The sequence below is a fragment of the Electrophorus electricus genome, chromosome 20 (assembly GCF_013358815.1).
Source record: "Electrophorus electricus isolate fEleEle1 chromosome 20, fEleEle1.pri, whole genome shotgun sequence".
NCBI lineage: Eukaryota > Metazoa > Chordata > Actinopteri > Gymnotiformes > Gymnotidae > Electrophorus > Electrophorus electricus.
In genome coordinates this window covers 2440001-2453647 of record NC_049554.1, presented here as the reverse complement: position 1 = coordinate 2453647, position 13647 = coordinate 2440001, and the positions used below count along the sequence as shown (strand labels likewise).

Genomic DNA, 13647 nt, shown 5'->3' with positions numbered 1-13647 from the left:
CATCCTTCATATGAAAAATGGGATTTAGGTCAAAGAATTTGTCATGTATTTGGTCGGTGTCACATCAGGACATATCACAACTGCAATATGGATGGAACTGTACATGGGGTACATACATATATACATATCCATATATACATTGTACATTGTGTATATAAACATAATATACATATATTGTACATACATTGTTAATATATTTTTGTACATATATAGAATATATATTTCTCTACACACCCCTGTTTTCTTTTTCCTCAGTTTGGACAGAGCACTCTCAACCATTTCACTGCAGGTTATACTGTGTATGACTATGTATGTGACAAATAAACCAAGCTTGAACTTGAACTTGAACTATGTATATTATTGCGATATGATGTTTTCCTCCATGTCGTGCAGCTGTAGTTCTAGTATACACACTCACACGCCTATATGGAGTTCATGCACAATAACACCATAGCATGGAGACACACATTCACACGGTTTACAGACTTGTTTGGGAAATGCGGCATGACGAATCAGACACTTTGACCTACTGAAAGTAAGACAGCATTGGAGGTCATTGAAGGTCATTTCTGAGCTGCCTATCCTCCTCAGTGGAACCCCGACAGACTGTGCATCTCCTGCCCACTCCTCCAAACTACCTGTTACAAAGCCTTTTGTGTTCTTTAAGCACCCACCCTAGCAGCAGAGCAAAAGCTCAAAGAATAACACCCGGCTGCACTAGTCCAACTCCAGAGGTCGTTCTGGAAAGTTTCGGAAAACTAAATATTTATCTCCTGCTAATTATAATTCCGACCTGCTTGATTACCTCCAGAAGGACCGAGTATGAAACATTTGTGAGGAGAGCGTGACGCTCTCACACGCAGGACCCGGGGGTCCTGCTCCTCTTTTCCTCCTCACACGCAGGATGATCTTGCCTACGCCTGATCCGAGGTCTAATTCCGGAGGTTCGCATGCCTCCTCCTCCTCCTCCTCCTCCTCCTCCTCCTCCTTGTGTCTGATCTGAGGTCAGCTCTCGCACAGCGCTATGAACGCAGGCCCGACCACAGTGAAGGAACCGGGACCAAGCACATCTGAAACCAGGTCGAATCAAAGCGGCGTGGGATATTTAAAGCCGCCAGACGGAGACACAGATGTCAATATTTTGCTGAATTGCAAAATATAATTATGCTGGATCGTTCTCACAATTGCACGGGCTTACATGTTCAATCGTCCATGTAAACAAGCGACAGAAAAAAATGAAGACAACATAAAAACACAACCAGATGTCAATGGGAGTTGGCAGCAAAAAGTTAACGTCTTTTCCATCGACACTAGGACTGAAACTCTGCTAATAACTGAACATATTCCACTTTCGTAGCCTTCAGCTGTGAAATATTCATCAGTAATTAGTATACGCAGCAAATGCTGTCGAACCCGTCGTCTTATATTCATTAACAGAAAATATGCATTGTAAAAGATCTTAAGTTTGCACTGACTCACGTGTTGCAAACACATTTCCATGCGCTAATACCCACGAGCTGCGAGTACCCCCGGATTCCTCCCAGCACGCGACCATGCTTTTCAGTTAACTGGGAAGTGTGGCGCTACATAAAAACTGGGACTTGGAGCACACTGCGTCTGTCATAACCCACCCACCTCGTGCACTGTCATTATTACATGCTTTGACAAATCAATTAAGTAAAATATGTCCAGCATCACTGATTATGCTGCATAATTCATAATTAGCGTTCTGTAATCTCGGGTGGGGGGTGGGGGTGGGGGGGTGCCACACGTACTTTAACCTCATGCGGCATGACATGACAGCCCTCTAAAGCGCAGCACACCAGCGCACGGCCGTACCTGAGCCAGAGGCAGCACGGGCTTCCGCGGGAAGGTTCTCCGAGCCGGAGCAGGCCCCACCCGGAGGTTCGGGCAGGTTGGCACCTGGGCCGTGTTCCTCCCCCTGCATCTGTGCTGGAGCGGGGAGCCAGGTGACCAGAAACGAGCCTGGAGACACACACACAGGCGGCAACATGGCACGGTCACTGCTGAGCCCATGGGAGTATTGTTGTGGAGGGGGAGAGGGGGCTATCGCTGGACATCGACATGTTTTTAAGCAACAAGTGACAAATGCACACAACAGTCGGGAAGTGAAGGAGTTGGGCGTAAGCGGAGGTAAATGTTTAGGCACCTACATTCCTTTATCAAGAGAAGTATGAGTCCCTGGGGCTGACTCACATCACTTGATGTAGGCAAATCCCTTTTCCGACGATCAAACATTTACAAAATATCGGCGAAGATTGTTGACCGCTCGCGCATGTCCGCGTGTAACTTTTTTGTTCGCTTTTTTTTGGTGCCGACTTCTTAAAATTCATCAGATTTCAAGTAAACGTTCCTAAAGTAAATGTATAACTTCTAAGAAAAAAGTGTGGCGACATAATTCTACACAGCGCACAAATGTGCATCCCCGTTTTACGAAAGAATAACCTAGGTCGCCTGTTTACTGCACATAGCGGCTGTTTTTCAACGAGTCTAAGCACGTCCACATTAAAATTGGACTGAAAACCTGTGGAACGTGTCCATGCCCGACAAAGCACGAGCAAAAAGGAATCGAAAAGCACCCCTCTTTAAAACACTTACCTTGAAGATATCTAGATGTTCACCGTGGCTTCAACGACGCATGCTGCCTGTGCCCCGACTTCAGCCCTTAACCCTGTACGCGTTGGGAATGGGGAGTCCTGTGTTCCCTGGTGCGCCCTTCACACGTGTCTCCTCTCACACCCGTACCACACGCGTAACCGGAACGCGTAACTTTGTCTCCAGCTAAACACCCACCCCGGTACTTCAGAAGACTCAACAACACACAGACACAACAAACTTCCACAAAGGAGTTCCCGTTGCTCCCAGGAAATGGGAATACTGCAACAAACAAACTTGCAAAGCTGCAGTGGAACCGCTCGGAAGCTTTACAACCATCTAAGTTTTTGCTGGGTTCGTCTCCTTCTGCTTCCTAACTGCAGTCCCTCAGACAGCTCGCGTCTTCAACAGGAAATTGCATTCAAGGCTAATTACATGCACCCTGCAGGCAAGAAGCGGGGCTCGAAAAGTTCTCACGTTACTCCTGCGTAAACACGAACAACAACAATAACAGTGTCATTATTATTATTATTATTACTTTTATTTATTTATTTATTTATTTATTTATTTATTTATTTATTTATTTATTTATTTATTTATTATTATATTAATTATGGTTCAACAGCGGTTTCAAAGTTGGTTTCAAAGATCCAGAAGAGTTACGTCATCTTTTCAAACTTCTCTTTAAGAACCGCAGATGAGAATCACGTGTGCAATCGACATGAAGAGAAATGGCTACGGGTGCGGGAATCATAAATCGGTTTTAGACGCTGTCTGCTCTTGGGGGTGATATAGGTGATTTTATGCATTCCGATTTATATGTGGTTTGTCAGCTTTAATCCTGAATTCCTCTGTGTTTTTACTATCACAGTTGTATTTCTTTTTTTTGGGCCTGCAACGAATTCATGACAAATGTGGTCCACACATTTCACTGTATGCACACCTTTGTTCGCCATGTGCCCTGAATTGGCAAACGTCATCAAATTCAAAGACGGCTTTAGTGTGTAAAGATGTAATGGTGATAATACTGATAACTTTTGAGCCACTGTAATAACTGTGACTGGACATGGTAATAAATGAGCTCATTTTAACTGGGAAATTATTATTAACTGGGAACTGATTATAATGTGAGGTATCAATGGCTCATTGTGATCGCATGCAACTTGGCATCAAAGCCAAAAACTGGAAAAAAGAAAACACACAAAAATAAGCAGATTTGTGATTTCCAAGTAGAACTGCATTTGTGTTGTGAGGGAATATTTTATAGCAATGATGAGTGTTGAGCAAAACTGTGTACTTTGGTCTGGATCCATATTTGTAAGCAACATTTATATTCATTTATGTCTTGAAGCAGAAAGAGAGAGAGAGAAAGAGAGAGAGAGAGACAGAGAGAAACAGTCAGAAGTACATTAATCTCATAATCCATTCTTCTGGTACAGCTCATCAATTAGCAATGATTTTCCAGGTATTTGACATTTTGCTGCTGTGGTTACAGTTTCTGAAGGCCTCAGTTTTAGATGCCGTTCCATGGAGACAGTGGGCAGTTATTCTTCCCCAGACATAGAGTTTTAATGAAATAACGTGGCCCAGACCAGGTGGAACAGTGCTTGGCCAACCATCAGAACAGCTTACGTGCTTACTGCCTGAACATGTGGTACCTAGAAACCCATTCCCTTATACTGTGGGTGCCTGGCAACCCAAGAGTAATGTATGTAACGTTTGTCCAGAGTGAGAATCTGTAAGCATTTCTACCTTGGTTTCCCACTGGAGAAATCTAGGTGGGTTTTTTTGTTTTTTTAAAGCAAAATGGATGGTGTGAAACGCATCTCCAACAGGTGAATGCGGAGAACGAGAGCGACGTGTCGAGAGAAGGGGCCCACTCAGTAGAAACAAAGCGAGTGATATTGTCAGAGAAAAGTGGGGCACAGGAGAGAACAGCCCTAAAAGATTGAGTGGGTCAGTGTGACAGAAAGGCGCACCATACCACAGCTATCTACCGAGGCTTTTTCAAAGTATTGTTTGAAACTTTCCATGCCAATTGTTTTTGGTGGGTTTGAACAGTATGGAATGGCTTGGGAGAGAAGGAGCTGTATGAAAATGTGGTTCCAATCACTCACAAAGATGCTTTTGTTCCCGGCCTATAGTCCTGCGTGAGCCAGCGGCCCGGCCCGACCCAGCCAGGCTCGGTCAGGGGCTGCTTAATTATCATCATTAGAGACAGGATGGGTGCAGGTCGTCTCGCACAGGAGCCAGAATACGTCATTATGTAAACAGGTCGGAAGACGAGGCAGACGGTCTCGCTGGCGCACAGCGTTCGCCCGAGTATGGGTCCAGAAAGAAATGAAAGGGCTCTCAGTCTTTATATCGGTGTGGCTCCTTGGGACGTTCAGATGGGAGCACCTTCTTAGCTTCACCCGCAGTGCTGTGAAAAACGGACTTTTGAGTTCCGGTCAGAGGTTGGCTTGCTCGTGGCACGTCGCGACACTCCTGCGCCTCCGAACGCATGTTTGCGCCGGTGCTTGTGCCTGACTGTTTCTGTGGCGGGTAGCACCTCGCCAGGGAGGAATTCTGTGCATTTGTTTTCTCCTTTCGAGGGCATATTGCAGACATGCCGAAACATGAGAGATGTGAGAAGAGCGCATATGTGTCTTAGCCATTTTCTCAGGTGTGTAAGCGCTCTGTGTCTGGGTCTGTCTTGATGTTTTTCTCCCTTTCCTCACCTTATCTTACTGGTTCCACTGGTTTATTTACCCCTCCTGGTGGACGGAGTTTGTAGCACAGCAACTGATTGGCCGTCAGCACGCGCCAGTAACCCATCTGAACCCCACCCAATAACATTGTGCAGTATAATCCAGGAATGCCAAAACATATATATGTACATGCAAATTCACTCTTTAGAATTGGAAATTGTAGCCACACACATCAAATATGACTGTGTTTTGTCAGTTTCCAAACTTACATTTGTAACTCAGACCTGAAGAATGGGAAGACGATGGTCACAAGAAAATGCACTTTGTTCATCTCTTTTGATGTAGATGAAATCAGTGAAACTGCTGATGAACTGCTGAAACGCATTACCCAGGCTCTTTAAAACGGACCCTTTCCTGGTTCCGAGTGACAATATGTGTAAGACTGTGGGAGGTTCTGGAAGCGGAAGAAGATCGGCGTTTCCTTGATTGGTAAAGTCCAGCACCGACCTGAACGTTCAGTAGAGGTCAGTGCCTCGTTTTACGATGCAGCGAGAACAACAGTCATGGTTTGACATCACTGAACAACAGCCAACTCCTGATATTTGAAGCTAAGTGGCAGCAGTCCATATAGCAGATTTCTTGGTATTTGTAAAATGAAGCTTGTTTTGCATGTAAAATGGATTAAATTAGATTATACTGTAAGAAAAAAAACCCAAGGCTTTCTAAACACCATCCTATTACCCAGATACAACTTTGGGGTCTGTTTCAGGCAGGCTGTAGCTAGACTTCTGGGTGGGTGTTATTTTAAACTTCATGCTCTCTCCAGATGTTCACGTCTGAATGCCCCCCCCCCCCCGGTCACGTTTCACTTTTCTGCTTCCCCTACAGCTTATTGCTGGACGGACAGCTGGCCAGAGTCCAGAGTCTTTCTCTCTGCACATTTGCTCGTGATGAACCGAATAACTCCATGTGGGTGAGGGTCGCGTCAGACACTTCTTTTTTCTAAGACTCCACCCTCCTGCTCTTGCTCCTAACTGAGAGCACATTTTCTGCCGTCTCACACAGCACAGTTCATTATGCAACTGCGCCGAGAGGAAGACAGAGAGAGTGAGAGAGATGGGGAGAAAGTGAGAGGGAAAGAAGGAGAGAGAAAGAGAGGGGTGGAGAGAGACACAGAGGGGTGGAGAGAGACACAGAGAGGGGTGGAGAGAGACACAGAGAGGGGTGGAGAGAGACAGAGAGAGGGGTGGAGAGAGACAGAGAGGAGTGGAGAGAGACACAGGGGTGGAGAGAGACACAGGGGTGGAGAGAGACACAGAGAGGGGTGAAGAGAGACAGAGGGGTGAAGAGAGACAGAGGGGTGGAGAGAGACACAGAGGGGTGGAGAGAGACACAGAGAGGGGTGGAGAGAGACACAGAGAGGGGTGGAGAGACACACAGAGAGGAGTGGAGAGAGACAGAGGGGTGGAGAGAGACACAGAGGGGTGGAGAGAGACAGAGAGGGGTGGAGAGACAGAGAGGAGTGGAGAGAGACACAGAGAGGGGTGGAGAGACACACAGAGAGGGGTGGAGAGACACACAGAGAGGGGTGGAGAGACACAGAGAGGAGTGGAGAGAGACAGAGGGGTGGAGAGAGACACAGAGGGGTGGAGAGAGACACAGAGGGGGTGGAGAGACACAGAGAGGAGTGGAGAGAGACACAGAGAGGGGTGGAGAGAGACACAGAGAGGGGTGGAGAGAGACAGAGAGGGGTGGAGAGAGACACAGAGAGTGAGTGGAGAGAGACACAGAGAGGGGTGGAGAGAGACACAGAGAGTGAGTGTGTGTGAGCAAGAGAGAGGGAGGAGAGAACCAGCTGACAACGGATGGTTGTCGCCACGAAGACCAGCAGGGGCACTTCTCACGCATGCTGTGTGTTGGTCTCCAATATCTTAGTGGCATGATTAAAAAACCCCTGCATAACCCCAGTGCAAATGAGCACACAAGCAGGGCAGTGTTGGACAGTGTAATAAGTATTTTATTGCATTTTATAATGCCATTGTCAATAATTAGTACAGAATACATGCAACTAGAACTACTGTACAGTTTTTTTATTGTCTGCATGGGCAGACACAAGAAGATTCAGGTTACAAATACACAGATATATGTGTTTTTATTATACAGCATGAAAAAATGGCAGTGACTGGCATAAACATGGTCACCCCGGGGTAAAAACAATAAAGGTGGATGCCTAGTTGCCTGTTTTTTAATACCATCTCAGAACCACCACCTAGTTGCCTGTTTTTTTAATACCATCTCAGAACCACCACCTATTCATTCCCCAAAGTCTCATTTGAAAGTTAAAACAAAAATGATTTAAAAAAAAAAAAAAAGGAAACAGACTAAGAACATATAAGTCACTGCTGAAAAAATGTACACACATTCGTAAGATGCAATGAAAGCAGAGCTGAAGTGGTAGTTCCATTTGATTGGCTAAAGAAGTTAATACCGTCGGGCTAAGCTCCCCTGCAGGGATCCCTTTCCTGGACAAAGTCACCTCAAAGCTGTCAATCACAGGGCACTGAAACTCGCAGCCAAATGAAAACTTGAAGGCGGTGCTTGCCATCACTGTGTTTAAAAATAAACAAAGTGGAACTAAGGAGAGCCTACCGGTGCAGTGGTGCTGCAGCACCGAAACACTGCCGACGTGCCTCCATCACGTCCTGCTTTGTTTACAGCTGTGGCAAACTTGATCGATACGGGAGGGGAGAGGTTTGCACATGACCCCTTTTTTGAAGGTACAATAAAAGAGCCACATTTTTAAAAGCCTTTTTTGAGTCTTGTCGGGTATGTGTTACGGAAGGGCCTCTCAAATTTCTGTGCAAGATGTACCGAATCTAAAACAACGAAAACAAACTGCAGCCCGTGAACCTCGGCTGTCGCCGTTTATCGCGGGCGTGACAGAAAGCACGGCCCCATCGCTTTAGCGATAAGTGGGGCGCGTTTTCAAGGGATCACAGTGCCACAAAAGAGCAAGGAAGCCAGTAAAACAGCGAAGACACCACATCAGCTCATTTTTAATTACCGCACCATTAATGCCAGCCAAGCTAACGAGTGCCCCCCGAAGCAGCGGGTTGGGCTGAGAGCCAACACGCACACCGCCACACCGCACAACAAAGGCCTTGTTTCAGCAACATAAAACACTGTTTTCCTGGCGAACGACAGCTTTGAGAGGTTATGGTAACTGCAGGAATGATTCGATTTAAAGGGAATCTGTACACACATATTGGCACCTTAAAAGGACCAACAGAAAACACCTCAAAGTTGCTCCTTTTTAAAAGCAAGGGAGGGCTACATATTTTTCTTCAGGTTTTTTTTCTCTTTCTTCTTGTCTGAGGTTTTGGTCCTGTCTTTTGAGAAAAGTCCTTCTGAGGTAAAACGTATCATTACACAATGAGTTTGTCTTTTTGTTTTGTTTTTCCTCATCTTTTTCCTTAAAAATGCATAAATGCAGTACAGAGACAAAAAGTATCAAAACAGAGCTAACTAAGATAAATATACAAACAGGTGTTACCTAAACCACTTATCTAACTTTTAATCTTTTATTCTTTTTTTCCTTTTTTGAGATAATACACTTTAAAAATCATCGTCCCAGACGTTTTATGAAGACAAAATTAAAAAAAGGAGGAGATTGAAAAAAACCCAAAACTATTTAACCATGATACCTGCAGCACATATGATAAATACAAACACTTCAGCATAAGCAATACAGTATAGGAATTCTGAGCTCAAAGCTTTACAATAGCTAGACAGGTGTAGAAAATCAGAATAAAGAAACTATTTTTGAAAAAAAAAAAAAAATGTAGGGAGGGGGCGGGGGTGGATGTGTGTGTGTGTGGGGGGGGGGGGGGGGGTGAGGGAATGCCCTTGAGAGCTAAGCCAAGCGGTAATATACAGTAATACATCATTACAACAAGATCGTAAGAATAACGAAAGTGTTATGGTGATCGCTAATACCATGACATATGTCAGTCTACATCTTATAAAACAACTTTGTTTACAGGTGTACCTTAAAGCACAATTGACATTTATCTAGTGACTGCAGCAGTTCGTTATTACTGAGAGAATCAGTAAAAATCCCTTTAATAAGCTTTGCTATCATCGTCGTTATATCGCCTTCTTTTTTTCAGCATGTACAAGCTCTGCGTTTCTCTTTGGATATTTTGGTTTAGTCGCGTAGCGCTTCTTTGCAGCCAAGCCTGTCGCTTGTCTCTCGTAGGAATGATCTGTGTGTGATCTACAGTATAACGAAGACCGCCTGCGCTGCCCCTGCTACCCGGAGCACCACGATCGGCTGGCGTGCGGTTGCCCGTGCTGCCCTGTCCCGCACCCGGAGCCACCACAAAGCCACACATCGCTGTAATTGGAAAGCGGACGGCCATTCCGGAGAGGCCGCGCTAATGCATTCTGCCCATCATCATTTCTGACACCTAACTGACTGCCCCACTGAGCGCGCTCTAATGACCGGCCATCTGATTGGCTTAAAGCGGGGCCTGGCTCCTTCATTATGCATGCGGAATCAGAACACACAATTAAGCCTGTACATAGACACTATGCTAATAGAACACTTAAAGGTGACGAATATGCAGTTTGGGGTAGACCTTTAAAATATGTTGATCACTGAATGCTGCGAACTTAACGAGACTCAGCATTTGTTAGGTTTTTTTTTTTTGTTTTTGTTTTTTTTTTCTGGAGGGGAGAGGTAGTCATATCTCTTTTTTTTTTCAGTGTGATGTGTGTAGTTTGCTTGTTTCCATTCATACTAGTGAATTCAGAATCAAATATAGCCAGACAAGCTTTGCTCACAAGAATGCATCAAAAAGCATGTTTTGGTTCTCAACTGTTTTTGAGGATGAATGAGAGAACTAGTTAGAATATGACAATGGTTGTCTTTCATTGGCCATTTATTTTGTGAACTATTTTCAAAAGGAGGTAGCAACATTTTTGGTTTTTTATCTTTTCTTAAAAGATGTTTCGAGCACAAGAAACACACATTTTTTTGTTTTTTAACCAGGTATGTCAAACCACAGTTAAAACAAATGAGGAAAAAAAACTGTGTTGAAAAAGTTCCTCCCAGATTAAACATGGTTTGAAGTGCAATTATTGTTTAAACTGTCCCTCATATGTGTGTTTTGTCATTTTTAAAAAAGATTTAATTCATGTCAGTCATCCCCCATTTGTTTAGCAAATGGTGCGCTTTGTAGATGAATATTAATTTTTTAAATAATGTTCAATAGACTCTCCCTGCACCAATAAATTAATCACATAAAATGTTAATTGAGTCTTAAACAATGGGAAATTGTACTGGATGAAGTTTTGTTGTTGTTGTTTTCTTGCTTTTCTGTTCTTTTTGGTATTTATTAAACTGAAGTGTTTTCTGAAGTAGCGATTAATGCTTCATTTAAGGAGATCGTATCTGATAAGTGTAGGAACACCAGGTGTTTTCTGCTGGCTTCTAGTGTCAAAAGAAAGTGTTTCACGGTCATTCAAGTGCCGTATGCATGTAAAAGCGTTATTCGCAATCGTAGACCTGGAGGCGCGTTGGGCGGTTGTGTTTAACACTGCCATTGCCTGAGCAAGAGTGAGTAGAGCTTCCTTTCCTACATTAAGTGCTTTCTTTTATTATCTGAGGAACTGCGAGAGGCTTGCTAACACTGTTTTTTCCCCTCATTTTTTGGCCTTGTACCATTCATAGGATTAACTCATTCATTTAACATATACTTAAACAGGTTTTTCTAAATCCACCAAATTCTCTTTTGCATTTCATACTTTGGTTTTTTGTGGAATGCTCTGTACTGTACGTTATGAACAAATTACTTAATATTAAACCTAAAAAATAAGCACAAATAGTTTAAATGATGACTGTTCTTTTGGCCAGTTCTTTAGGGGGAGAGAAAAGAAGAAATATTACAAATGGAGGGTTTTTGGTTTTCTACAAATCTCTTTGGTAACCTGTAACAAAAGTAGAATGGGGAAGAAGAGAAATTAAATTAAATCTAAATAGAATTTGGCATGGCACTGCTGAGAAGAGTTATGCTTTTGAGTTCACTGAAAGAAACTAAATTAAAAATTAAATTCTCACATGCTAACCAGACACTTTCAACTCGCACAGTGAACTGCAGACAGCTTTTCATATATCTGGATTCTATAGATCTTTGAAACTGATATGGAGAGTCACCGTGTTGGCTAGCCACAGCGAGGATCCCCCTCACAACAGCTGAGAGGAAACACTGTGGTATGAGGTATACTGTGACCGCAACGTCCTTTTGCTTTAAAGCAATGCTTTGTATCGCAGCTGATGATCAACTAATAAAAAGAAATTTCTAAATCAACCAATAAATGATGTAAATAATAATAATAATAATAATAATAATAATAAAATGAATGACTGCCTGCAGGGTTAAACCAGGATTATACAGGGAACCTGCACCTTGTAACCCACTTTGATCAAGCCCATTTCTCTGGTATTAAATGCTCTCCGTCTTCTCTGGTATGGTGTAACTAATTGGTCTGCTTGGTATTTATAGATTGATTTCAGCTGTGGTCCTATTTTTGGGTACAAATACTAGGACATTCTGAGTAGTCTGTGGGGAAAAGAATGATTGATATCCTCTCTCAAATCCAGCCCATTTGGAATGGTGACAGAAAGCTGTCAGTAAAAATATACATGTAACAATATAAAAAAAAAAACAACAAAACAAGAGACATTTATAACTGAAGTACATCACGACGTAAAATGATGAATCTTAAGAAATAGTTGACTATGAATGTGGAATACACATTAAAATACCTCACACAATCAACAGTACAGTCAGTGATGTCTCTGAGGCTCCTACCTGTCCTCTGTGGCTTCAGGAAGCCTCATGGGAGTTGGGCTGTCAGTGCTGACACGCACACACACACACACACACACACACACACACACACACACACACACACACACACACAGACACAGACACACACACACACACACACACACACACACACACAGACACACACAGACACACAGACACACACACACACACACACACACACACACACACACACACACACACACACACACACAGAGACAGCAACAGTTGGTCCTGGTTCTTTTTCCTGAAAATACACAGTTTCTGTTGATTTCTTTTTGGGGTGGGGGCACGAGAGAGCGGATTAATAAAAAATCCCAGTTGTGTGTTTTATTTTTTTTCCCCAGGTTGCTGATACCATCCAAGAATAAGCCAGTTAGCGTGCCGTCATGAGAATGTTAACACTGGTCCAAGAACAGTAATGTCATGGAAAGAGGTGTGCGGGTGCAGAGGGTTTACAGAGGGAGTCAGTGGGTCAGGTGGCCGGGGGTGGGGGTCTCTCTCGTGGGCTTTTTGAAGGCCACACCTTGGTCCTTTCCTTTGTTGTTCTGGCGCTGGGGAAACGGGCAAACGAGCCGTATTTCACCCCTGACGGGACCCAGAGATCCAAAACCCAAACAGGCCGAGGGTCGTTCTCAAGGTCATACTCCCTTTGTCTTCTCCATCTGGCCAGACACGTGAACATCAGTTTGAGGTAAACCGCAGATGCAGTGGTTTTTCTCCCTCCAAGCAAAGCGGTGTTCTCAATCAAGAGAAAAAAAACAAAAAAAAACACCAAACTACAGCTGACAGGAAGAGAGCTGGCAGGAGACGCAGCGGGGGGGGACCTGTGGCGAGTCCGTCTCCACCTGTACATCCACCTGCGTGTACACCAAACGTCCCCTCGTCAGTCTCAAATGGGTTGTTCTACGGGCCTTGCGCAAGGTCTGCACCAGTCCATAAGTCATGGGCAGCCGGCTCTGGTGCGTGGGTGTGGGTCGGAACTTGTCTATGGGAGTTTAAAGAGTGTTTCTTAATGAAGAGATCAACTGAAGAAAAGCAGAGAAGTGAAGAGAGAGGAAAAAAATCCCACTAAAATAAGGAAAATGAAATACAATGTTCTGTGTTTTTGCATTATGAACCGGCAAGGTCTAACCCTGTTTTGGTTTCTTGACGTTGCAGTCAGTTCTTTATCATCTTTTTTTTTTTTTTTTCGTGCTTGTCTGTAGTCACTACCAACTTTGCACCTCACACAGGAAGGAGGGGCGGGGACTGCTGGCCCCGCCCCCACCTCACACAGGAAGCAGGGGCGGGGACTGCTGGCCCCGCCCACCCGGCTTCTTTTACTCCAGCTCCTCGGTGGGCAGCTCCTCCTCCATGTCGCGCTCGTCACCAGGAATGCTCAGGTTCTGAGTGACAGATGCCATGAGGGACATGGGCCTGCTGTCCTCCTCGATCTCAGTGGGCTCCTC

The 13647-nt window shown here is 44.3% G+C and overlaps 1 protein-coding gene across 2 annotated transcripts in view; it reads right to left on the bottom strand.

Moving 5' to 3' along the window:
- Positions 1 to 13373: 13373 nt before the first annotated feature.
- Positions 13374 to 13647, bottom strand: part of foxp4 (forkhead box P4) — a 115903-nt gene continuing 115629 nt past the window's right edge. For both annotated transcript variants that reach the window (XM_035520472.1, XM_035520471.1), the window contains exon 18: positions 13374 to 13647. This exon is cut by the window's right edge and continues 19 nt beyond it. In XM_035520472.1, coding sequence (XP_035376365.1) covers positions 13519 to 13647 — 129 coding nt within the window. In that variant the 3' untranslated portion in view covers positions 13374 to 13518.